Genomic DNA, 25,485 nt, shown 5'->3' with positions numbered 1-25,485 from the left:
TGAAGTTTTAATTAGATCATTTAAGATGTTTTTGGAATTGCACATGGTGTAGAGATCCTATTTATATTTTCTTCACAGATCTTTTATTTTAGTGTGTAATGAGTTGTTAGAAGTTGCTGCGAGTATATTGTCTTTTGCTTCCTAATTTTGTCTTTTATTTGGGTAATATCAAATATCATTTTTCGGGTTTTTGAGGTAGCTGAAGTAAAGAATTCTGCAATATGCCTTGTTTAAATTACTGAGATCTGATTATACCCAAAATATCCCACCAACAGATCAATTCAGTTAGAGCTTGACCTAAGTTCGTTTTAATTTTTGAAGTTTCACAATCTTTGACGGAACAATGTGTTATCACTCAACTGAACAAGTTTGACTTAGTTTGTGAAATTTCACGACATTCCATCCAACAAGGAATTGGCACTCGCTCCAAGTAAGTTTCGACCAGATAGAATTTTCAGGATTAACTGATATACCACTTTAGCTTGTTCAAGGCTGATTGATCTATTAGAAAGTGTTAGGCTCTCCCTTATGATGGGGACGAGGCCTGCATGGAATAATTAAAAAATTTAAAGTTAAAATCCACACAGGACAAATGTTGTTATTGGATTGATACTTCTTGGCCAAATCTAGTTAATTTACTAATGGCCATAGGGAAAGCGGCATAAGAAATGAAAGATTGGTACCATTTGTCAAAATATAAAAGAAATAATTTTTTTCTCCTGCAACAACATAATCCCATGGTTACCAAATGGGCAATAGCCCAGTTGGTAAAAGCCCTCTTCCCCAAAGGGGAGGTCGGGTGATTGAAATCCCATGGTTACCATTGAAGAAACCAAATATATGGTAATACACTTCAAAACAAGCCTCTTGGCTGTATCTCCAATTGATACAAAGTCATCTATTCCTAATCTACAGTCACTTGGTCTAATTTTAAATTATTGTGACCAAGGCAAATGCAATGCAATAGGAAGGTTCCTCCCTTGGCTTCTTCAATCCCTTGATCTGTTAGATTAGTTAGTACAATCTTCCTCCATCTTCGGCCAGTAATAGTCCTATCTTCTTATAACTCCATCTTCGTACTACCTTGGGGGAATTCATTTAGAAGAGAAACATGTTTCTCCCTCTCTCTCGTTCTCTTATATACATATGTTTCCCTCTTTGACTAAGTGATCAACGGGCGAATATGTCATATTATTGTTACCATGTCAAATGGATTTCCAAACTGGACAAGCTCAAGCTTTCAAGAAAGGAACTCATGGCCAGCAGATCAGTATGAGTATCCTCACAGGCATGGTTATATTATGTTTATGGAGGTGAATTTTCCTAATTGGTAAAGAAGACCACTGCTGAATTATTGGCATTCTTAACCAAAATCTGGATTGGGAGTCTGACTGCAATGACTTGAACGAAGTTGATGTGCTCAAAGGGCAAGGCAAAAGACAGAAACAGCTGAAAGATTCTAAGGATAAAGAGGCTCAAGGCGTCATGAAAAGTACAAAATGTGGATCAACTTGATTGTAGCGCCTTGACGTCTTTGTTAAACTAAGCAGCCTTCAAAGGAGAAGATATTTTTGGCTTTGCATGTCTAATGACATCATATATCAAAGCAAATTGAGAAAACTACATTTGACTTGGATATGTGGGGGCCATTAAAGTTTAATTCTAATAGGTTAGTTGGCAAAAACTGCAAGGCTGTGAAAGAGGATGATTATGTCTTTTGATCTTTTTATTTTTATATATTTTTATGTATTTTGTCTTTTGATCTTATTGCTTTGATAGCCCAAAATAAGGTAAATTTGCTATTTGATAGTAAATTTTTTTGGCAGGTAATGGAGTTTTTTCTTTAAAGAGAGAGACATGGGTACTCGGCCTTGATGGATGGTATCATCCATAGGTAGACACCAATTCTATGATCTTGCGTCAGTTTAGTTCATCAATGAAGCTTTTCAATGACATCGAGCTCTCTAGAAAGCACTAATGCTGGTGATGTAGAACTGTATGATTAGGCCTATTAGGGATCGACTGGACTAGTCCAGCCTGGGAAAAGGGCCTCCGGCCTGTCCAACCCAAGGCCCGTCAGGCTTTGTCTGGTTAATGGGCCGGCTCAAACCATCAAGAAATTTATAGCCCCAAGCCCGTTTGACGGGCCTAGGGGGGTGAGCTTACTGGGCCTAGGTGGTTCTTTTATTTTCTGTTATTTTTGACACAAACAATGTACAAGTCATATTTAGGCTATGTAGTATATAATTTGATACTATTGAGCTATATAATAGAGTCAATAGACTACAAGTTTTAATTTTAGATATAACTTCATACATGAGTTACTAACTTATACACTTACTAACTCATAATAATAGTATTATATTCTTACTTTACTTATTTATTATTATTACTAATGCTAGTATAAATATATACTTATTGCATTAGTATATGATTAAAATAGACCGAGTTGTATATATATAAGAGTTCATTTTCATTTACGTAATAAAGAATAGCACTCCCTTCATTTGAGTTGTATGGTTGGGCTGGCTGGCTACAATCCAAGCTGGTCTGATGGGCTTTGGTCCGAACCCCAGGCCCAGGTCTGCTTAGTACTGTACGGGATGAGCCAAGCTGGCCCCACTAGGCGAGCTCTGGCTAGAGTCAGGCCAGGTTCCTAATCAAATGCTAATGCTCATGTATGATGCAATATCATGTATATAATTCAGTTTTTTTTTTTTTTTTTTTTTGTAAAAAAAAAAATAAATTTTGATAAAGTCACTGTTGGCCCCCTTGTCGGGTCAACCAAAAAGTGAGTTGGCAGAATGGGCTGGTTAATCTTATGTGTTCTTCCTTGGTTATAGATTCTCTATTGTGACTGATAAAGATGTCTTAGCTAACATGAACATTATGTTATATTTTTCAGAAAGTAACATTATGTTAATGTTCAGCTCTTTAAAATACTTAATTTTACATTTTCGAGAAGCCTCTAGGGTAATTTTACCTGAAAGTTTCCATCAACAGGTGATAGTAGAGTTTCAGCTGAATCATGTTCAACCAAGCTTGATCTAGTTTGTGGGGTTTTGCAAACTTTGATGAAACAAGGAGCTAGAATTCAGTCAAAGGATTGACCGGATAGAATATTTGTAATCGACTGATTTCCACCTTAGTCCAGTCATGGCTGATTGATCTATCGAAGTAGGTGTGTGTATGTTTATGGATATCAGGTTGTTATTTGGCTAATTTTGGTTAAGCTTGGTAGGGACATAACTGGCTTATTGGAGTGAATATAACTCTTTCATGAAGAATTTCATGGTATTGGAAGGCATTCAAAGATTAATGTTGCAGCAGCCATAACTACATTAGGAATTGGGATCTCCCAAATAGGGTTGTCTAGAGAAATCAAGCTCCTTACTTCTTCAAGTTTTTGTGGGATAATTTGTTCCTGATATCTTTTACCTGTGCGTGTGTTTTTTGCGCTTGCCTGGGTTAAATTTGGTTCCAAATCATTAAGACTAGATTTCTGTTCAGTATTGTTACTAAGAGGATCTGTTATTTTTTATGTCTGTCAGATTCTTTTGGTGAACAAATAACACATCGTGCTCAGTTTTGACTACACTAACACAATGCTTGGAGAGGTTTACCAGTATCATGTAATCAGTTATAATGTGGTCAATCTACTGGGTTTTCAGGAAATCTGATGGCTTATGGTCAGAAACCTGATGTTTCTATTATAGGAGCTATGAAAAAATTCCCAAGTTTTCTAGATTTATCATTGTGTTGGGGACCTGCTCTTTTTCTATGCTCTTGGTTCATCAAATTATATTCATTTTGTTCTTTATATGATCTGTTTCCTGTATCTTTGCTGTATAATCCAAAACCTCAGCTTCACCAACCTTTCTATATGCCTTGATGTACAGTATTTTTTTTCTTCTTATTAACTGTCAAAAATAGTCGATGCATAATTGGCCAGAGTAATAGTTTACTTTCTGTGACACATCACTGTGAAATCCCATTATTACATGAATTAGATACATTTTGCACTGAAATTAGCATGGTGATCAATCCTTTTCCCTTCAAAAGTTCAAATATCAATCTCAAAGTGGTAAACAGAGTGCCATTGTCCCTTCCCTCTCCCCCTCCCCCAAACCAAAAATAAATAAAATATTATCACCATTGAGGATACATTAAGATCACAACATATTGCACATGCATACAGTGCTTGTGCCGATTTCCTTGGTCACTGTTATATAACATAACTAAATTATTATTGTAACATCTTCCCTCTATGGTCTTATTGAGTTAATATGGTTGCTTCTGATTTCAGGTTGACGTGCTTCAATTTTTGAGGCAATCCAATTACTGGCAGAGGTCTGCTGGTCGAGACCATGTAATTCCCATGCATCATCCGAATGCTTTCAGATTTCTTAGAGAACAGGTGAATGCATCTATTCTTATTGTTGCAGATTTTGGCCGCTACCCTAGGATCATGTCAAATTTGAGCAAAGATGTGGTGGCCCCATATGTACATGTTGTGGATTCATTCACAGATGATGACCCTCCAGACCCTTTCGAGTCTCGTACTACACTTCTTTTCTTCCGTGGAAGGACAGTGAGGAAAGATGTATGTTAATTTTGGAGTTGAATTACATATCTTCATAATTTTATTTATTTTGAGCAAGAAATATTTTTGAAGTTCTTTAATGTTGCAGGAGGGAATTGTCCGTGCTAAACTGGTAAAGATATTAGATGGTTATGAGGATGTCCATTATGAACAGAGCGTTGCAACAGCAGAAAGCATTAAACTGGTATGCCTTAGAATTGTATATTACTATTTTCCTCCTGTCATGGAGAAGTTGGAGATAACTTGAATTTTTACCATAAAATTTGGACATCTGACCATATTTTCTTCAAGACATTTTTTCTCAGTTCAATAATATGGTTATTTTGCTAACTTTTGATGCTAGATTTTTCCCTTTACAATGCTACTTTTTTCTGATGTCACGCTAATTTCAACTTCTATTTATACAATCTCAGATTAAGCATGTCTATATTTGATTTTTTTTGCTAAGCCAATCTTCATTTAGCCCAATGGAAAGTTAAATATTTTGCATCTTTATGGGTCTGTAATTTCTTGTTGAGATTGCAAACAAAATTTGTATTATGTTATGAACATATCCTGTGGCTACCTTATCACATATTATGTTTATGAACAAATCCTAAGCCATATTTTCTCTCTCTCATTTCTCTCTCTCTCCTGTTATACCAGTCGTCGCAAGGGATGCGTTCATCGAAGTTCTGTCTACATCCTGCAGGAGACACTCCGTCATCTTGCCGGCTGTTTGATGCTATTGTGAGCCATTGTGTTCCTGTCATTGTGAGTGACCAAATTGAGCTACCCTATGAGGATGAAATAGACTACAACCAGTTCGCAATTTTCTTTTCTGTGAAAGAGGCACTGGTGCCAGGTTACATGGTTACCCAGCTTCGACAAATTTCAAAAGAGAGATGGTTGGAGATGTGGAGGCGGCTCAAGAACATCTCCCATCACTATGAATACCAGTATCCTCCAAAGGAGGAAGACGCTGTCAATATGTTATGGAAACAGGTAAGGAACAAGCTTCCTGCCGCCAAACTTGCTGTACATAGAAACCAGAGGTTGAAAGTGCCAGATTGGTGGCGCCGAAGGAGGTAGTTCCCGGAGACTGCTTTTACAATACTGTACATTCACAATCATCCATAGTGATAATATTTTTAAGGGGAATAAATATATCAGATGTAGTTACAACCCCTTTTGAGCCACGGAAATTTGCGGAATGAGTAGCATTTGAGTAGTCATTTTTTTTCTCAAGTTTTTGGTTGAGTGAAAAATTCTTTCTGGAATACCCAAAAGATGCATCTCGTCCATGTAACGGCTGATGTTTTTTACTTTTAACTTTACAACATTGAGTTCTGTTGATATAAACCTGCAAATGGAGGCTGCATGCAATCATATTACAGCAATGAGTTGATTATAACCGACTCTGGTGCCCTTCTTTCGCCTTTTTCTACTGTCATGTACTCGGTTCTAGTTTGTTTCCGAGGAATCCGTCAAGCAAACATCCACATCATTGGATGTCACTTAAGTGTAGATTAATAAAATAAGAGTACAAGACACACTCAACAAATATATGATGTTCTGATTTTATATATATATATATATAAGAATGCCTGCCCAAACATCAAATCTAACATGAAAAATACAACAATTTTCTAATGTTAGAACCTAAAATATAGAGCAATAACAGAGGAAAATGAAATTAACAAATAATGAAAATATCCTCCAAATGAAATTATAATCTTATCTTTTAACTTTGTGCCTATATGCTGTTGAAGTTTTTAACCATCCGCCAAATGGACATTGATGGGATGCAAATAAAAACCTGAAAAAAGTTTAAAAGAATCATAACACAATTAGCAAACTTAAATTTCAGATTTTTGATATGTCATTTATTAGCTATCTCTTTGTCATGCAGATCCTACGAAAATCTTTCTACAGAGATGGGGATCAAGATCAAAGTTTGATTGTAAATTGAAACATATGAAGCACATCAAAGTTAAATTTTAAATAAATAAATTTAAAAAAAAAAAAAATTAAGACAAGTCCTAAATTCATTGTTTTCTGCCCCGGCCCTCAAGGCTTTCAGAGCAGAGCAAGCCCCCATCCATGGATACAATTATGAAAGAAATACTAAACTTCAAAGCGAAAACCCTTACTAGACTAGATTAGGTAATTCTTACCTGTTTTACTTTTCTTAGGGCAATTAGCAATATGGTCGGATTTTCCCTGTAACTTGTGGGACGAACTCTTTAGGTAGAAAAAAGATATTTCAAGTGTGCCGTAAGTCACTAAGCTTTTGACACTGAAATAAGGAAATTGACCAGTCATTTATATCATTTGTGTTGTTCCCAGGGGCCAATTGACACCAAGTTTCAATTACTGGCTTGTATACACTGATGATGGTAAAAAAATAAAAAAAATAAAAAAAAAAAGAAAGAAAATGGAGGAGCATAAACACAGAATAATAATGGTGACATATACAAATTTGATATAAGAAAAATTAGAATGAAAACAAAAAAGCTCATTCAAAACACCCAAAATCAAGAGACGTTGTAGAAGCACAAACATATAAGAAAAGAAGCCATATCCACAAACCCGTATATCAAATAGTCCAAAAACTGGGACGAAACCCTCATTTTTAAAGCCACGCACAGAATTGCATATAGAAGAAGTTGGAGAGTGAGCCCCCAAATTTTAACCTCACATTGACAAAATAAGAAACAAAATCCCAGAAATCATACTCCAAAAAGCATAGAAACACCAAACTAAGCACCAGATAGATCAATTCACATCTTAACAAATTGAAACAACATTACGTATTCAGATCAGCAAAAAAACAATTCTTATAGTTTCAGCTTCCGAATTATCAGAGAAGATCTCTATACTTCCTCCTCCTGGAGCGAGACCACAGTGTGAACCCACTTCCCCCTTCTCTTTTCTTCTATACCATGAACCCATTTCCCTCTTCTCTCTCTTATTTCTTCTTATAGCAGTGAATTTTGGCGCCCTTGTTTTCCACAAATTTGGCGCCTTTGTTTCCCGCGTTCAGCCGACTACATGCCCTAAAATCAAGTGTAATCTTAAAGGTAAATTTGGCATCACAAATAATACATTAAGCATCTTCTTCGTTTTCCTTCCATTTTCTCCCCTAGTCATTCTCTGGCAGGCAAGTTGCGTCTTTTGAAAAATGATTTTAAAGTTTGGAACAAAGAGGTTTTTGGAAATTTGGCTTGGAGGAAGAATCGGGTTCTCTCTGAGATTGCTGACATTGATAGGATGGAAGGTCAGGGTCTTTTGCTGGTTCCCTTGAAGCTTAGGAAGGTGGAGTGTCAGGCAGAGTTTGCTGAGATCGCTGCTATGGAGTAAAAGTCTAGAGCTTTGTGGTTTAAGCAAGGTGACAATAATACTAAATTTTTTCATAGACTTGCCAATACTCACAGAAGAGGCAATCACATTGGGAGGATTCGGGTGGATGGGGAGATGCTTTGTAAGGAGGAGGAGATTTGTAAGGGTTTTACTGATTACTTTTCAAAGTTGTTCACTGAACCAGCTGGTTGGTGGCCTTTGCTTGCTGGGCTTCACTTTGACTCTATTTTGAGTGGGGAGTGTTCTGCTTTGGAAGAGCCATTTACGGAAGAGGAAGTTTTGTTTGCTTTGAAGAGCTGTAATGGGGATAAAGCCTCTGGTCTAGATAGTTTTTCTATAAGATTCCTTTTGGAGTGCTGGGAGGTGGTATGTAAGGAGGTGATGGGCTCTTTTCATGCCTTCCATGTTCAGGGTTCTTTTGAGAAGAGCTTGAATGCCACTTTTCTTGCTCTTATTCCGAAGAAGGGTGAAGCAATGGATGTCAGAGATTTTTGCCCTATTAGTTTGGTGGGATGTTTTTACAAGTTGATTACAAAAGTTTTCGCCTCTAGGTTGAGGAAGGTTATGGATGGCGTAATTTCTAATTCTCAGAATGCCTTTGTGGGAGGTCTGTCAGATTCTAGATTTAGTTCTTATTGCTAGTAAATGTGTGGACTCTCATTTGAGTTGTGGGGTTCCGGACGTTTTATGTAAGCTGGATATTGAGAAGGCGTATGATCATGTAAGTTGGAGCTTCCTTCTCTGCTTATTGGAGAAGATGGGGTTTGGCAGGCGTTGGAGGAGATGGATTCTTTTCTGCATCTCTAGTGCTCGGTTCTCTGTCATTATGAATAGAGCTCCGACGGGTTTTTTCTCTTGTTCGAGGGGCTTAAGACAAGGGGATCCACTTTTTTCATTCTTGTTCCTTTTTGTAATAGAGGCTCTTAGCAGATTGCTGAGGAAGGCTGTGGAATTGGGTTTTTTGAGAGGTTTTCGGGTGGCAGGGATGTTGATAGTCAACTGGAGATTTCCCACTTGATATTTGTGGATGATACTTTAGTGCTTTGTGATGCTGATGTGTCCCAGTTGAGATATTTGAGATGCGTCTTGATTTGGTTCCAAGTTGTCTCTGGTCTTAAGGTATTCTTGGTAAGAGCATTTTTGTGCCTGTTGGGGATATTCCTGAGATCGAGATGTTTGCTCAGATTTTTGGATGTCGTACCGGCTCTTTTCCCATTTCTTACTTAGGGTTGCCTCTGGGAGCCTTTTCGAGATGTGTGGGAAGCTGAGATCCGGTTGTGGATAGATTCGAGAAGAGGTTGGCGGGTTGGAAAAAACAGTATCTCTCAAAGGGGGGTCGGGTTACTCTGATTAAGAGCATCCTTTCTAGCCTCCCCACTTATTTCATCTATCTCTTTCAAATTCATTCTTTAGTGGCTGAGAGAATTGAGAGATTGTAGTGTAATTTTCTTTTTTTTTTTTTTTTTGGGGGGGGGGGGGGGGGGGAGGGGTGCAAGTTTCATCTGGTTCGGTGGGAGCATGTGTGCCGTCCGATTCGGTGTGGAGGCTTAGGGTTAAGGAGATTGTTGCCTTTCAATAAGGCTCTCCTTGGAAAATGGCTCTGGAGGTTTGGGATTAAAAGGCATTGGCTTTGGAGGAGAGTTGTCGCAAGCAAGTTTGGGGAGAGCAATGGTGGGTAGTGCTCTCTTGAGATGCGTGGTCTTAGAGGGGTGGGGGTTTGGACTTTCATTCGAAAGGGATGGGATGATTTTTGCAAGCATGTTCGTTTTCGGATCAAGGATGGTAGGAGGATCATATTTTGGGAGGATCTCTTGTGTGGGGAGCTTCCTCTTGCTCGCTTTCCTACGACTCCATAGGATTGTTTCTCACAGACAGACCATGGTGGTTGACTGTTATTACCTTTTTTAACGGGAGACTGACTTGGGATGTTCAATTTAGAAGGCACTTTCAGGACTGGGAGATCGAGGATATTACTTATTTTTTGGGAGTCCTGTATCACCAGGTGATCACAGTTGGGGATTTGGATTGTTGGCTTTGGGATCCCAACTCTTAGGGTTGTTTCGAGGTTAGGTCCTTTCTTAAGTGCCTTTCGGTTGGTACCGGAGGCCCTTTCCCATGGAAGTCTATTTGGCGATCTAAAGTTCCCCATAAGGTAGCCTTTTTCGCTTGGACTTCCGTCTTGGGCAAAATTTTAACCCAGGATTATTTGAGGAGGAGGAATTAGGTGGTGGTCAATCATTATTATATGTGCTTGTATGATGAGGAGACAGTTGACCACCTTCTTTTGCACTGGAACATGCCCAGAGATTGTTGGGATTTGATGCTTGGATTATTTGGGGTCCATTGGGTTATGCCTAGTTCCTATAGAGGGTTGATTGAGGCTTGGGAGGTGTCTCTGTTAGAGTTCTCATTCAGGATGCTTGGAGGGCTACGCCTCTTTGTATTTGGTGGTGCATTTAGCTTGAGCGAAATATGAGATATTTTGGTGGAAAGAAGAATCATATTTCTACGCTTAAGTTTTCTATTATTTTCACTTTTTTTTTTGTTAGATTTCAGGAAGTGATTATAGATGTACAGAGGAGATTATTGTCTTTTTTGCCTCTTTGAAGGTTTAAGACACCTTGTGGCCCTTGTGTTTCTTTGGGTTCCACTAAAATCTTACTTATCAACCAAAAAAACAAAAAAAAAAAAACCCATCCCTTTCCTTTCTTTTCCTTTCCTTCCAAACATTGTTGCCAAACACAATTTTTTAATCATTCTCTATCACCTTTCCTCCTTTTTCCATTGCACCAAACTGACCCTTAACCTCAGTATATAAATATATCAACCGTTGGTAACTTGTAGTCAAAACCGTGCGTGTGTTATTTGTCAATTGTCATGGTAAAGGATAACAGAGTGCTGATATTTGTGCTTCCTGGTTTTAAAGACCACAAAATGAACATTATGTGTGCTCTCAGAAGATTTAGCAAATAGATTATATAAACTAGAATGTGCAATTTTAATATCAAATCTGTTATAGCCCAACAAAACATAGTTATTCAATTTTATTTATTTTTATTTTTTTAAGATTTTGGCTTAGATTTCACAAATAGTTTAATATAAATTAGAAACGAAAACAATAACAGCTTCGCAAGGGAGCTCCAGAAAAATAATATTATTATTATTTTAGATTTTGGCTTAGATTTCGCAAATAGTTTATTAAATTAGAATGGAAACCACAGCATCAAATCTGCTGTAGCTAAAAAAACATGGTTATTCAGCTCCTGCAAGATTGGTTCGAGTACTAGCTGCGGAAATTATTTTTATTATTATTTTAGATTTTGCAAATAGTTTATATGCCAACCCATGTCTCCTATAGAGTAGTGATTCTATGGAAGAAAATTCCTAGTGTAGGAAATCAAAAAATTGGACTTGTGCTTTCAAGTGTCAAAATTATCAATAGATAGTCCCTTTGTCCCAAAATGAGACCTGAACGAAGCTAGAAATTTACTATTAAACTTGGGTTTCTTATAGGTAAAATTGTCCAACAATCAATATATATATAAATCATAATGTCCTCCATCTAAGCGAAAATAAATACAACTTCAAATGATTTCTCGGCATCCAAATATTTCATGAAAATCGGAAAACCAGATCATCAAAATAAAAACGCCTTTCAAGCCATTAATCGGATAGATGAGATTCCTGGTGGCAATTACAATTGATCCAAGTAAATGAAGTCCAGAGAGAAAAAAAAAAAAAAACACTAAGAATCCTTATGGAAGAAATCATCGATCCGACGGCTTCCTGCCGGAGGAACAGATTTATCGGCAGACTCAGAACGAGCCCGATTAGTAGGCGGACGATCGGACGGCTCAGAAGGCAATGGAAGCGAGTCAAGGAGGAAATCACCAGTGGGCTGGTGCCTCTTCACGGCGATTCTCAGATGTTCCAGCTTCACAGTCTTTCGCTTCTTCTCGACGGCAACTTCCGCAGATTTATCGGCGAGGAATTGGAGGAAGAGGTCGGCGGAGCAGGCGACGAGGAAAAGGGCCTCTGAATTGACCTTGTTGATGTCTTTGTCGAGTTTCATAATCCTCTTGATTCGGCCAGTCGGAATCGATGGTTGAACTGTCTCTGAGTTCTTCTCTCCTCCTTCTGCCATTGATGGAAGTGGAGTTGTTTGGTTTGGGAGGAATTGGCAGACTGAATAATTGCAGATTAGAAATGTTTTTAGGGTTTGGGTTTGGAATAGCGGGAAAAATTGGGATTCACTACTTTTGGGAGGATTAAATTGGCAATAAAGTCCTTGGAGCAAATCATGTGTTACCTGTGATTTGAGGAAAGTTAAGGGACCTTTTGAAGATTGACGAGGGCTATTAAGTCATTTCAAATTCTTTTTACCCGCCATTCTAAACTCTTCCCGCGCCTAAAGAAAAGTAGTGAGTGGCGCACAATAATACCATTGCGTGGCACCAAGAACTATTTCAACAATCATTGAAGAAAGTTAATACAGGACTTTACAAGTGCCATATTGTTGAGTAATTTAGTTATTTTTCGTATTTAGAATAGAACTTTGCATTCTCCATCTCTCTCACGAGTCTCAACATTCTTATCATAAAAAGAACAAAAAAAAATAGAGGTGTGAATTGATTTATGAGATATTTTAAAAGATTTTACAGATTTACCTATAAAGTACAATATCCAAAAATATGTATTATAGAATTTGATTCAATCCTTTATTTTACTTGAAATAGTTTATAAACACTCGTGGTTTATGTCAGTTTTTGAATGTGTTTTTTTTCCCCACAAATTAACTATAAACTAGTTTAAATTCACCATAATATGATTTAACTATGTACATTTTTCATAAAATAACTTTAAACTACTTAGGCACCGTTTGTTTGAACGTAAAATATTTTTCATTTTCTGATATTTAGTTGACATAAAATATTTAAGAAGAAAAAAAAATTTTTAAATCTAACAAAAATAAATTTTCAATAAATTATTTTATATGCTCTACCCGATGGACTCGATCTCAATCTTTACATAGACCTTTGTCAAACACCGACAAAATAGAAATAAAAGAATATTTTACATGAAAAGGTAAAATATTTTTAACATCGAAACAAACAGAACAAATCAAAAAAAATTCCAATTTAAGTTGCAATACCCTAATTTCATGCTTCAAAAGAGAGTGAAAAATGATTATATAACAATGCTTGTAGTTGAAGTATAATAATCCATTTAAAGAAAGTATAATAATTTATCCTACCTTAACTATTTCAAAGACCAATGAGTTATGTCAAGTCTAAAATAAGACCAGTAAGTAATACCTTCTATAAACATTTCATAATGATTAAGGCTTGTTTGTTTAAATGTAAAATATTACTTTTGAAAAATATATTTTTTTTAAGGCAAAATATTTTTTTTATTTTTATTTTGACGGTATTTGATAAAAGTTCGAGTTCATTGGGTGCGACAGGTAAAATAACTTACCCAAAATTAATGGATAAGTTATTTTTGTTAAATTTTAATATATTTTTTTTTTGTAAATATTTTACAACAACCAATCAGCAGAAAATAAAAAAAATATTTTTTGAAAAATATTTTACATCCAAACAAACCGAGAACCTCTCGAATTTACAATTTTACACTTTATAATATATTCTTATAATATATTTCTTGTTTGAATTTTACTTTACCAGTAACCACTGGCAATATTTTTTTATTAAAAAAAATCTTAAAATAAATGTTTGAAAAATCAATATACTATTTTTGTAATGTTATAAATTTAAACTTCTTATATTGAACCTATAAAAATTAAATTATCACGTCGTTGTGGATTTATAAGGAATAAGTTTAATAATTATTCACTACTAATATAATAAAAAATAATAATAATAATTATTCTGTTAAATTGTTAGATTTTATAAAAGTAAGACTTATTTTGGGAAGGGTTTGGATGGTTAACGCCAAAAAATTATACCTAAAACTTGTTACAGGACCCTCTCCCAGTTTTGTCACTGTGCTACACGGTTACACCGACTCAAGAACGTTTAAAAAGGGCTTCATTGTTTCGTCGCTCTTTTGCGTCGCTCTTCTCTGATCGTGTTCGATTCATCAACCAGAGGGAAAAAAAATGTGAGTTTTACAGTAGTTATTCTATTCATCGTGTATCAACATTCATCTATTTTTTTTTTCTTCCTTAATTTTGTAATTGATTGTAAAATTACTTACAAATCTAACATTTTTGTTCCAAAAAAACAAAAACATAGGAGGGCTTCGGTGAAGCGTCCCCCAACACCAGACGCAGAGGAAGAACAAGATCAAGAGCCCACTCTCCAAGAAATCATCAACGTCAAGGTTATTATTATACCCATCTTTATAATTTAATTTAATTACTCGTAATTAAGAAAATATGAAATATGTGGACAATTTTCTTGTTTAGTAGAAACTTGAGATTCTTATTTCGATTATAATTTGCATTTTATTATTATTTTTGGGTGAATTATTTGTATATATTCACGTGTATATGTGTTTGTATTGATTGGGGTTTAGTTCATTGAGAGTGGAGAAAAAGAAAGATTGAAGGAGCTTTTAAGGGAAAGGCTAATTGAATGTGGCTGGAGGGATGAAATGAAAGATCTTTGCAGGCAAGTATTTTTTATTTTATATATATATATATATATATTATTGATTCTTGTTCATGTTATTGGTGTTACTGTTGTTATATTTGCATTTGGAATTTAATAAATAAGATTATCTTTAGTCCAATTTTCTACCCACAATTAATAAATTGTCAGTGCGCATATTAGAACAGTTATCTTATGTTTGGGAGCACTGAATCAATGCCTTGAATTTGGGATTAGAGGAATTTTACTGATTCGGTGCTGCCAAACATAGCATTATTTTATTTTTCCCTTTTGAAAGGTAAGAGTCAAGACACAATCAATGTCCCGTTTGGGATTGAACCCTCGACCATCTCCATGACAGGGTGGAGGTGTGAGTCGTTAAAGCTACCTACTTTTATTGGCTTGTGCATGAGGTTTTGCTTTGGGATTTTATTCATTGCCAGTAGAAATAATAGATTGCTGGTAGAAGTGTAACAAATTTGTTAAGCTTTGTATCTATCAAAAAAAAAAATTGTTAAGCTTTGTAAAACCGCACAGCTTGGAACCCATTCACTGTTCTATGTAACTGTAGATTACTTAATATCTTTTGTTTTTAAGGTCCATTTTTCAATTACTGTACAAGATTTGTTTCAATTTGATATAGAACTAACTGGTAAAATCTATGTATATATTGATTTCACAGGGCATTAGTGAGGAAGAAAGGAAGGAACAATGTCACTGTGGATGACCTTATTAATGTCATCACCCCTAAGGGCAGAGGTGAATTTAATTTTATATTCCAGCTTTTATAGTTATAGTTTTATTTGCATGTTGAGTAGCACTCTGTTATTAGTCTTGCACCTAGTTACCTCTGATGTCTTGTTCAATGTGTTAAAATCCCTCTCTCTCTAATGGTTACAATATGTTATCCTAAGCATCACCTTTCTGTAGAAGTGGGCCACTGTACAACTTGGTGTTCTAAAATTTATATAAAAATCTAATAATAATATAACATTTTATGGTTGATAAGGTTGTTATGTGTCTGGTTCGTCTACTTGTTTTAAGTCCTCCTACCATTAGCCATGAAAGGGAGACACGGGCCGTTTACCACACTTGTCTACGACTAGTTTGCATGATGATTTGGCACGTAAAAGCCAAAAAAAAAAAAAAAAAGAGAGAGAGAGAGAGAGAGAGAGTAAGAAAAAGAAAAAAGAGAGTAAAATGTTGTATATTCCAGGGGCCTTTGTTCTATGTATTTTGAAAGTTTGAATGTGATGCTTTCATGGTTCTACTTTGAATCTTAGTTCTATTGTATATTTGTATTTTTCATTGGGAAATTCATACAGTTCCAAGCTAGGTTCAGTGGGTAATAGTATGACATGTCTCATAGGAATATAATAGGATATTTAAAGTTAGGTGTCTCAAGGTAAAAATCCTGACTGCTAAGGTGATATCAGCCCCAGTTGTAGCAGTCATATATTTCAATGAGTGAGACATGGATGCTTAATGGGAAAAGGTCAGTCCTTTTATAGTTCATGCAAGTAGGAGGAGCAAGTATTAGAATACATAAAGAGGTGCTTATGATCTATATGTCAGAAGCATCATCTTACTGATTTCTGGATTTTTCTTTATCCTAATAAATTTGAGTTATTAACTTGAGACGAATCCTATGTGTTGTTATGTCTGATATGGTGATGCGTACAAAAAAACTCTAATATAACGGATGGTGTCCGGAAAAATAATTGACCTTGAGATTTTTTATAATGTACACTTATTGCGTGCTTAGTTTCTCAAGTACCCCAAAATTTGCTTTATGGACTACCTCTGACTCCTAAAGATTGTTCAGGTAGAAGTACATAGAGTACGTGTGTTAAATTATTATTATTGTGCACACTGATGTTGTTGTAACAAGTTTAAAACTACCTGTACCACTGACTTCTCCTTGTGAAGTACAAAATAGTTTTATAATCATCCTTCAATTTATGTAAAATTTACATTATGATGTCTATGCAGCTTCTGTTCCTGATTCTGTAAAAGCCGAGCTGTTGCAGCGGATTAGATCTTTTCTTGCATCGGCTTCTCTTTGATTTCATCATGTAGCCGTTGGCAGTTAGCAGTCAACAGTCCTGGGACATGTGTGTGCAAAAATGCTTCTGCCAAGTGTGTCCGAGTTAGTCTGACTTATCAAAAAAAAAGTGTGTCCGAGTTAGTCTGATGTTTGTTTGGAGGATGTTCTCGAATGAATACTTTTGACGGAATGCATTTCAGAACTGTTGGAAAATGCATGTTGCATCTACATATGATGGGAACAGTCAGTCTTCTTCGGTGACAAAGAAAGCAAGATTTGGCATGTTAAGGTTTATTATCAACTTTGTTGACCTACATGGCTTTGAGACTTCAATTATGGCAGAGAAGTGTTATTCTGAATTTACTATTTTTAGTTTGTAAATAAATCATGATAGACATACTGGTTGATCTGTCTAGATATTCAAGGAATTGGATATAGAAGTTGTTGGCAAGGTTTTTGTTAAAATGCTAGTGAGAGTGGCATGAGCAATGAACTTTGGTGATTTATTTTGGTGGTATGAGGAATGAACTTGGGTTATTTATTTTGGGAGAATTTAATTGAAATAAATCAAATTATTTTCTCCAGTTTTGAGCCTTAAAATAGAGCATTTTACAGTTGAATGTGCGTGGCATTTTGCACATGTTTTTTATTCTATTAAAGCATTTTAATGGGCTTTAAATCTTCTGGCAATTATATAAGATTAAAGCCATGTGATGAAATTTACACATGCTAAATTTCACTTATGTGGCTTGCTCTGGAGTATCATGTATTGCTGCTAATAAAGCCTTGGGTCCTTGGAGCTCTATGTGCAGAGCAACTGACCATTTAAAACTCTGGAGCAGAAACTGATGACTTCGGCTTTTTTGATGATTCCTATCAAGAACTATGCTTACTGTTAAAATAAATAAATAAATAAATAAAAATCCACCTCCTCTCTGTGCAACTTTAACTTGGAATGGTTCGGATCATAATCAACTTTTAATAACATGATATTTAATGGTACAAATGTGGCAGCCATAAAAATTTGGAACTAAGATTCTTTTTGTTGGTCTAGTATCTTCAATTTAGTGGTTTTGTATCTTTGATTTAATATTTGTTATTTGGTGATGTGTTTTCCATTTAATTGTACTGAATTATATTATTTTTTATTTATATATATAATTATAGTATTTTTCTATTTTATTTATATATATTAAAAAAAAGTTATAAAAGTATACTCAATTGAGAGAAGATATTCGTTGTATCGTGTACCAGGCTACATACCCGCAATCCGCAAAAAACAAAACATGTTCTCTCAATTAAAGTGTCAAGTGCTTATATTGCACAAGAGTCTTTGATAAACACTATTTATTGAAAAAATATCTCTCTCTTTTTTTTTTTTGAATTCGGAATTTTGGACATTGTAGCATTATATTTGTTTTTAATTCTTTTTTAATTTTTAATGTCACGTCAATAGTAACATTACTCCGTCGCATGGGCCTATATGGTTGGAAAATAATAATAATAATAATAATAATAATATTATGACTATATGGCGAAAAAAATCTTAGGGCTGCATCTAAAATAGTCCCTACGTGCAATGACCATACACGTGTAGAGAAGGAAAGTTGGAAATTCTTAAATAGACCTAGTAGATACGCATACACCGCCTTCACCGCAGACAAGCTTCTCTATTCCTCCTCGGTGTGTGAAACAGAGAGAGACAGACAGAGACAGCGAGAGACAGGAGATGGATTCGGCGCAAAACGATCTAGAGCGGCTGATGCTATTCGAGCATACTCGTCGGACTGCTGAAGCCAGCTACGCTATTAACCCTAACGACGCCGATGTTAGTATCACTCCTCATCTTCTCTGATCTCTCTGTTTTTGTTTTTGTTTTATTTTTTCAATTTAGGTTTCATCTATTATATTCTCTATTATGATGTGCTTTGTAATTTATTTTTTCGCTGACTCTTACACTTTGTTACATTACATGTCTAAATATTTATTACTTCTATAAAAATTTGTGTGGGCACATATATATATATATATATATTATGACTGTTTTTATTTTTATGCTTGGCACTTCACCACTAATGCTCCGCTCTCAGAATACATTAGGTTTTTTTTTTTTTTTTTTTTTTTTTTTTTTCTATGTTTTTAAGTACGAATTTTGTTAGATTGATGATCGATGAGTTTATAAGTAAAACAGGTTGGCGGTACATTAGACATTTATAACAGTTCCTAAGTTGATGTCCCTTTGTATAACTCCACCTTTCTTGATTGGAATTTGGAAAATTTGGTGTCTTGATTATACATGTTATTTGCAGAACCTAACTAAATGGGGAGGGGCATTGCTCGAATTATCCCAATTTGGAGATATAAATGAGTCCAGGAAGATGATTAAAGGTATTTCTATCTGTTTCTCTCACAAAAGTTTTTACCGAGGGGCATGAATTGCAAAAAAATTGTTTGTGAAAATGCTTTCCAGTTTTAAAGGTGGATTCTTTAGTAAATAATGTTTGTGATCTCTGGTAGACTCGAAACGCTTACACTGATGATAGTGGTATATAATTATATATTTGGGTTTTATAATTCAATTCACAGAGTCCATTTCAAAGCTAGAGGAGGCATTGGTAATCAATCCCGCAAAGCATGATGCACTGTGGTGCCTAGGAAATGCCCACACTTCACATGCATTCTTGACTCCCGACCGCGATGCGGCACAGATCCAGTTCAAGAATGCGTCAGAATGTTTCCAAAAAGCAGTAGATGAGGTATCTCTTTTATTTATTTGTTTTTCCTTCTTCAAGTTTTGAATGTTCTACAGATATCATAATTTCTGCATAGTAGAATCTGAGATAATTTCAATGGTGAAATTGTTTACTGCAGCAACCAGGAAATGAGATCTATTGCAAGTCTTTGGAAGCCACAGCCAAGGTATTCACTTCAGCTATTTGCTTGTTTAAGCCTAACCAATTATATATGCTGCAATTTAAAATGGAATTCTGGAGGTCCTCAAACTATTGAATTGGTTTAAATATGTGAATATGGTTGATAGCGCTCTTACCTTTGCATGAAAGTGTTGTTTATTGATTTTCAGACAGACTTCATTTATTGCCAATTGGAAAGTGCAATCGGTCATTTGTCTAAGATTTTGTTTGTAAACATAATTCATTATTTCTTCATGTTTTTGTTGATGTGTAGTTAAGTACCTTCTTTGGCCTTTCGCAGTTTGATATCTGATACATGGGTCATTGACCCCATGTTATTAAAAGTAACTTTTCTATTCTTTTATCTTTTAAAAGAAACAAAGTGACCCATGATTAGATTCTTGTTGGAATTCCAATGGTTTCTTGTTTACTTGTATTTGGATTGGAAAGGGCCCTGATGTTATTAGGATGAGGTAGTTGGGGTGGCATGCATAATTTGAATGAATCAGGCTTGTTATGAGATATAAAAAAATGAATAAGGGTGGGCAATCACGGTTTATGGCTTAATGAGCAGTATAGGAATATTATTTAACATGCATGCATAGTTCACTTCATGCTTAAAATGTCCAACGTCTATTTTAGATTGCCAGTTTAATCCATGTAGGACGGGATGACACATTTGTTATTGATTAACATGGAAATGGGTTAGGGGTTGGGCTTGGGATTAGCTATGCTGATTTTGGTTTGGGGTAGAATATGAACAGCCTGCTGTTTAATTGGTTAAAATATGGTTGGGCCTGTAACAAATTGATTTGAGTGGTGAGGGATGATGGGTCGAAAAAAGTGTCCCGCATAAGCCATAACATTGGAATTTAGGAACGTAGATATAACCTTATATCTTGTGGGGAAGTGCCTGAAGGGTTGCAATTTTGTGTGAATGATGTAATGGAAAAAATGCAAGTTTTTTGTACTAATTTCCTTGACACTCGACGCTCAGATTTCCATCATTTTATAATATCAGCATTAAGCGATTAACTTATTTGATCTTCTTTGGTTTAAATTTGAATTACAATTAAACTATTGCTGATGTCCTTATTGATGCAATCTGCTAGGCTCCAGAATTGCACATGGAGCTACATAAACACGGGTTTGGTCAACAGGCTATGGGTGGAGCTTCTTCTGCTGCTACTAATGCAAAGGTGGGATGTTTTAAGTTTGCTTTTTCTCTTGTTGCAGACTTGCAACCTAATTACAACTTGCATGTTTGAGGATTGCCTTGTGGTTTGCTTGCTTTATGGGTTCCTCTATCCTTGAGGAGACCTATTATGTCTTTGTGATTTCCTTTTTAGGAATGGTGTCTGAACTGTAAGTCCCCTAGTTAATGTCAGAGCAACCATATATACGGACTTCTCAAACTTAATACTATATGGTTCTTTAACTGTCTAATCACTTGAAAATGTTACTGCTTTGCTTTTCTCCTCAAAAGGTTGTTAGATAGCAATAGCATATGCCTAATTCACAATTTGCTTCATGAAGCTTTTACTTCTGTCAAAATTTTCCTTAAAATTGATTGTTTTTGTTTCAGAAGGGGAAGAAGGGTAAGAATAGCGATCTAAAGTATGACATATTTGGGTGGATAATACTTGCTGCTGGAATTGTCGCATGGGTGGGAATGGCCAAGTCTCATGTTCCTCCACCTCCTCCAAGATAAGCCGAAAATTATTTTTTTGTCGTGCATGGATGTTAGTAACATCTGCTGAAGGATGCAATTTTTCAGAGACAGACCAAGCTGATACTTGTAGTGAATTGAAATTTGAGGCATACGTATGACGTCTATATATTAATTTTTACTTGGTAATGTTATTGTGGTGTTAAATTGGATGTTAAGGTTATCTTTAATATGAATTCCTGTTTTTGCTTTACTTGTCTCTTCTTCTTATAGGGCAATTTTGCTGGTTGTCCAGAATATATCTTAATATAAAGGATCTAAAAATTTTGTGAAGTTTCAAACAACACTAGAATGATTTTAGTATGGTGTGTTATCTGAGAAATGAGATTAGTTTGTTTGGAATACCTACTTCTCTTCGAAATAAATTGTTAATTTAAAAAAAAATATATATTATTAGGGGAGAAGCTTCTACCAAATTTCTGTCATGTCGTTGATATGGATCGGTGTGATTTTGTTTTGTTAACCATTTTTCTCCCTTGGTTGATACTTCATACTCACATACTTCCTCCAAGGAATTGTTTGCACCCAAGAGGAAGGATTTAAACCAGTAAAGGCTTTAGCTGGCTCTACCTCTCCAATCATTGCCTTCTTGTTTTCGACCTATTGGAAGAAACACTCCATTGCCTATAGGAGCTATCCACCAATCAATCGAAATTTCAATGATTATGTAAGAGAATCCATTTTTCATTGATTCTTCGATCTTTTTGTGTTCCTTGCTCAATAGCTATTTCCTTCCTTATTCATAGCTACCCAGCTCTAACAAAAGGTAAGCTCCAGAGTCGTCTTTGGGTCACCGACCTTAGACACTCCGCCTTGCGGTCTTTCACTTCCCCTTTTCTGTTGCTACCCAGCCTCTAAGAAATGGTTACAATCCCCGCTGATTGCACGAGCTAGCAGTTTTGTTCGATTTCTCATGTTCCAATTCGACCTAAACTTGCACCAGGGTCAAGTTCTTATCCACTTGAGCTGGTTGATTTTGTTAAAACATTTAAAGTTCAGAGGAAGTAAACTTTGAGAAGTATAATTGCAATGCCACATCATTTGTTGTGTGTGTGTTTTTTTTTTCTTTCCCGGAAGTTACCTTCGTTGTGTTTCGTTGCTAGGCTCCCCGTATAACTTTCGAGTTCTGGAATAAAATTTACCATTGAGAGGTTTCGAATTAGATCACAATCATCATTGAAACCTTGTTCCAGTTAGGATCCGATAGCACATATGTAGATATAAATTCAAACATGATCTCTCGGGAAAATTTCACAATTACAAGAATTTCTCCTAGTAAATCGAGTATGCACAATCTAACAATTATTCTGCCTGTGAAATTTAGATGTAAGCTTTCAAGGGAACATGTTACGACTATAAAACTACATTTGACAAAGGCATATAATGATTCGGATAAGAGGAGTCGTTGATGCAATTATGATACATTTTAGGGAAGGACACTCAAATTTATACAAATATAATATGCAAATGGAAAATAATTTTTGCACGGACTAATTGTTGTTAGACCTAGTTTTTTTAATTGGTCTAAATGTGACAAATAAAGACTTACTTGTATTTAGCATAAATTAAGAATAAAAAACCATCAGGTTAGACAATTCATTGCAAATCTTAGGTGTGTGTATCACTACTCTATAGGAGTGGCAATTTGTATTTGTAGGTCATAATTGTGTCGGGTCGATGTAAGGTATTATACTAAATAGGTAAACCTAAACCTAACTCATTTAATAATCGTGTCAAGAACCCTCAATACTAACCCAACCCGTTTATTAAGCAGGTAAATGTGTTAACCCATTTAATGACCTGTTTATCAAAACGAGACATTTAATATTTAATCAAATACTAAATAATAATAAAAAATTATCACAATTAATCCAAATATTCAAAATAAGAAGAAAAATAATAAAGCATAGACAAAGTTTATGTTGAAATGACTTAAGTATTCATAGTAATTGGGTTTAAATAGAAATATATTACATAGGTCATATTTCCGATTATAACATGTTGAGTTAAATGGGTCATAAACGGGATATACGGGTTGAATTCTTTAATCCTAACCCGACACGGTTAAGTAAACGGGATAATCGTATCGACCCTTTTATGACCCAAATCCGTTTATGCCAAATCCAAACTCTTTTAACTCGTATCGTGTTGTATTTCAGGGGCGACTCAATATAATTTGAGGCCTTAAGCGAAAATTTTAAAAGTGATCTAATATATATATATATAGTCAATCCAATTAATTTTTATTGTCACATAATTGATTTTAGAGTTATACAACTTATACTTAATGAAAAATGAGAGAAAATATGTCAGAAATAAGAAGGAAAAAAAAAAAGAAAAAAAAGGAAAAGAAAAAAAAGATAAAAGTTAAAATAAGAAAATAGCAAGTTAGCAAGTTTTAGGAGCAGATAGAGGGAGAGAGAGAAAAAAACAGAGGTAAGATAAAAGATAAAAATCTTTTGGCCCTATTAAATCTCTATTGATTAGGGTCTAATAAATACAAATAAAAATTTTAAGGAAGTTATAATATAAAAAAATAAAAAATTGAGGCCGGGTAAAGTTTAATTATAGGAAGGAAATAACATTTTAGTAAGGTTATAATATAAACAAATAATTTTTTTTGAAAGTTATAATATAAGGAAATACAAATATAAAACAAAAAATTTAAAATTTAAAATAATGATTTTATTTATAAAACATATTTATTGGAATCTATATGTTTCAATGTCAGCTTTACTAGTTGTAAAAGTCAAAACGTTATGACATCCAAAAGAAGGGTGCTGCTATGTTGCATTAACTCAGATGAGATGATTTATAAGGAAAAAAAAAAAAAAAGGGTTAGTGCACGAGCACTGTCATGGGTAATGCTGTTAGTCTCTGTGTGCATTGCTTAAACTTTTGACAAAAAATAATGGGTGAAATGGGGGGTAATTGAAAAAATAAAATTTCTAAACTACCCTTCCGGCCATTTAAGCCATTGTTTATTTGGACGTAAAAACCTAATTAAATTAACGAAATAATATCACTTACCTCTCACGAGATTAGGCCTAATTACAGATAATATCCCTAACATTTCAAAAATTACATAAACCTCCCTCAAAGTTAGCTCCGTTGTAACACTTCCCCCCTTTGGATGATAGTCAAAGCATCTCCAATGGTAAGATGTTAAATTCGGATGTCAAATCTATATTTTGACAGTACTACAGTATCAAAATGCTACATTTTAACAATTATGCTCCAATGATGCATTTTATGCAAAATGCTATTTTTTGACACAACCACTATTCTTTTTCAACTATCATTCCCACCATTTATATTTGTATCAATAATATTAATATTAAGCACATTCCAAGTCAAGTTGCAGACATTAGAAGGAAACTAAAATTAAACTTAATTAAAAAGAATCAAAAATCTAAAATATCTGGCCAAAAAAGGCCCCAAAAATATTTATATATATATGTATAAATTTATATATTTGATTATATTATTATATAATTTTTTTTTTCTATTTCAAAAATTTATATATATTATATATAGGTGATACCCCTCGAATCCGAGACATGGGTTGATCAAGCCCAAGCCCAAACCCGAGGGAAAATTAGACAATTAATATATAAACCAACACAGAATATAAAAAAAAAATTAAGAATTACATAATAAAGCTGAAAGAACTATTAAATACAAAATCCTCCAAAGTTAAAGATTAATTAAATCCAACTCTCCAAAACCTTCAAAAGTACAACTCGGGAATCCATCTAGTGGACCCCTCAATAAAATCCCAACTGAACATAAAATAATTGGAAATAAAACCAATTCTAAAACATGGAATGAAATCCTACGTCGTCGGTAGAATGAATGACCATCTCTGCTCAGCCCGAACGAGCCCTAAGACTAGAACCGTCCGATACCTGAAAAAAAATATAAGAGTGGGTTAGGCCCACGAACAAGTTCTAATCTAACTGTAATACATACAATGACCCGATACGCATATACATCCTAGATATCTCACAATATCTATCTAGTCCATAAATATATATAGATATCCACACTAAGGGACATTCACGGGACTACAAAGGGGTCTCAACCTGAATAGAAAGCAACATACAAAAACGCACCCAAAGGTGGGCATGAATACCTAGACCTAACAAGGTACACCTTAACCTATCATAGCCAGCTATGCATCCACTGCATACTCGCACCCTAACCAACGAGCCTAAAACTCAAGCTCATCTCGTGGT

At 35.0% G+C, this 25,485-nt stretch overlaps 4 protein-coding genes across 4 annotated transcripts in view; 3 read left to right on the top strand and 1 right to left on the bottom strand.

The window, feature by feature from the left end:
* The window catches only part of LOC132276222 (probable arabinosyltransferase ARAD1), a 6,813-nt gene extending 817 nt beyond the window's left edge, over positions 1-5,996 (top strand). Inside the window, exons 2-4 of the mRNA XM_059777559.1 lie at positions 4,307-4,603; positions 4,692-4,787; positions 5,249-5,996. Coding sequence (XP_059633542.1) covers positions 4,307-4,603; positions 4,692-4,787; positions 5,249-5,674 — 819 coding nt within the window. The 3' untranslated portion in view covers positions 5,675-5,996. The remainder of the gene's footprint in view (positions 1-4,306; positions 4,604-4,691; positions 4,788-5,248) is intronic.
* A 5,559-nt stretch (positions 5,997-11,555) lies between these two features.
* On the bottom strand, positions 11,556-12,188 carry LOC132279372 (uncharacterized). Its single transcript, XM_059781330.1, has one exon. It carries the CDS (start codon positions 12,087-12,089, stop codon positions 11,691-11,693), a length of 399 nt encoding a protein of 132 aa, XP_059637313.1. The 5' UTR covers positions 12,090-12,188; the 3' UTR covers positions 11,556-11,690.
* Positions 12,189-13,904: 1,716 nt separating this feature from the next.
* LOC132276221 (transcription and mRNA export factor ENY2-like) lies at positions 13,905-17,143 on the top strand. Its single transcript, XM_059777558.1, has 5 exons — positions 13,905-14,068; positions 14,203-14,290; positions 14,486-14,580; positions 15,242-15,318; positions 16,552-17,143. Coding segments are annotated over exons 1-5 (336 nt in total). The 5' UTR covers positions 13,905-14,066; the 3' UTR covers positions 16,626-17,143.
* Positions 17,144-18,240: 1,097 nt separating this feature from the next.
* On the top strand, positions 18,241-21,440 carry LOC132276219 (mitochondrial import receptor subunit TOM20-like). Its single transcript, XM_059777557.1, has 6 exons — positions 18,241-18,434; positions 18,916-18,994; positions 19,193-19,362; positions 19,478-19,525; positions 20,631-20,717; positions 21,104-21,440. The coding sequence occupies exons 1-6, from the start codon at positions 18,336-18,338 to the stop codon at positions 21,227-21,229; spliced, it is 609 nt and encodes a 202-aa protein (XP_059633540.1). The 5' UTR covers positions 18,241-18,335; the 3' UTR covers positions 21,230-21,440.
* The last annotated feature ends 4,045 nt before the right edge of the window (positions 21,441-25,485 follow it).

This window comes from Cornus florida, unplaced genomic scaffold (assembly GCF_030987335.1).
Source record: "Cornus florida cultivar Cherokee Brave unplaced genomic scaffold, ASM3098733v1 CherokeeBrave_3.0.0_Hap2_Chr10, whole genome shotgun sequence".
Lineage (NCBI taxonomy): Eukaryota > Viridiplantae > Streptophyta > Magnoliopsida > Cornales > Cornaceae > Cornus > Cornus florida.
This window is presented reverse-complemented; position numbering and strand designations above follow the sequence as displayed.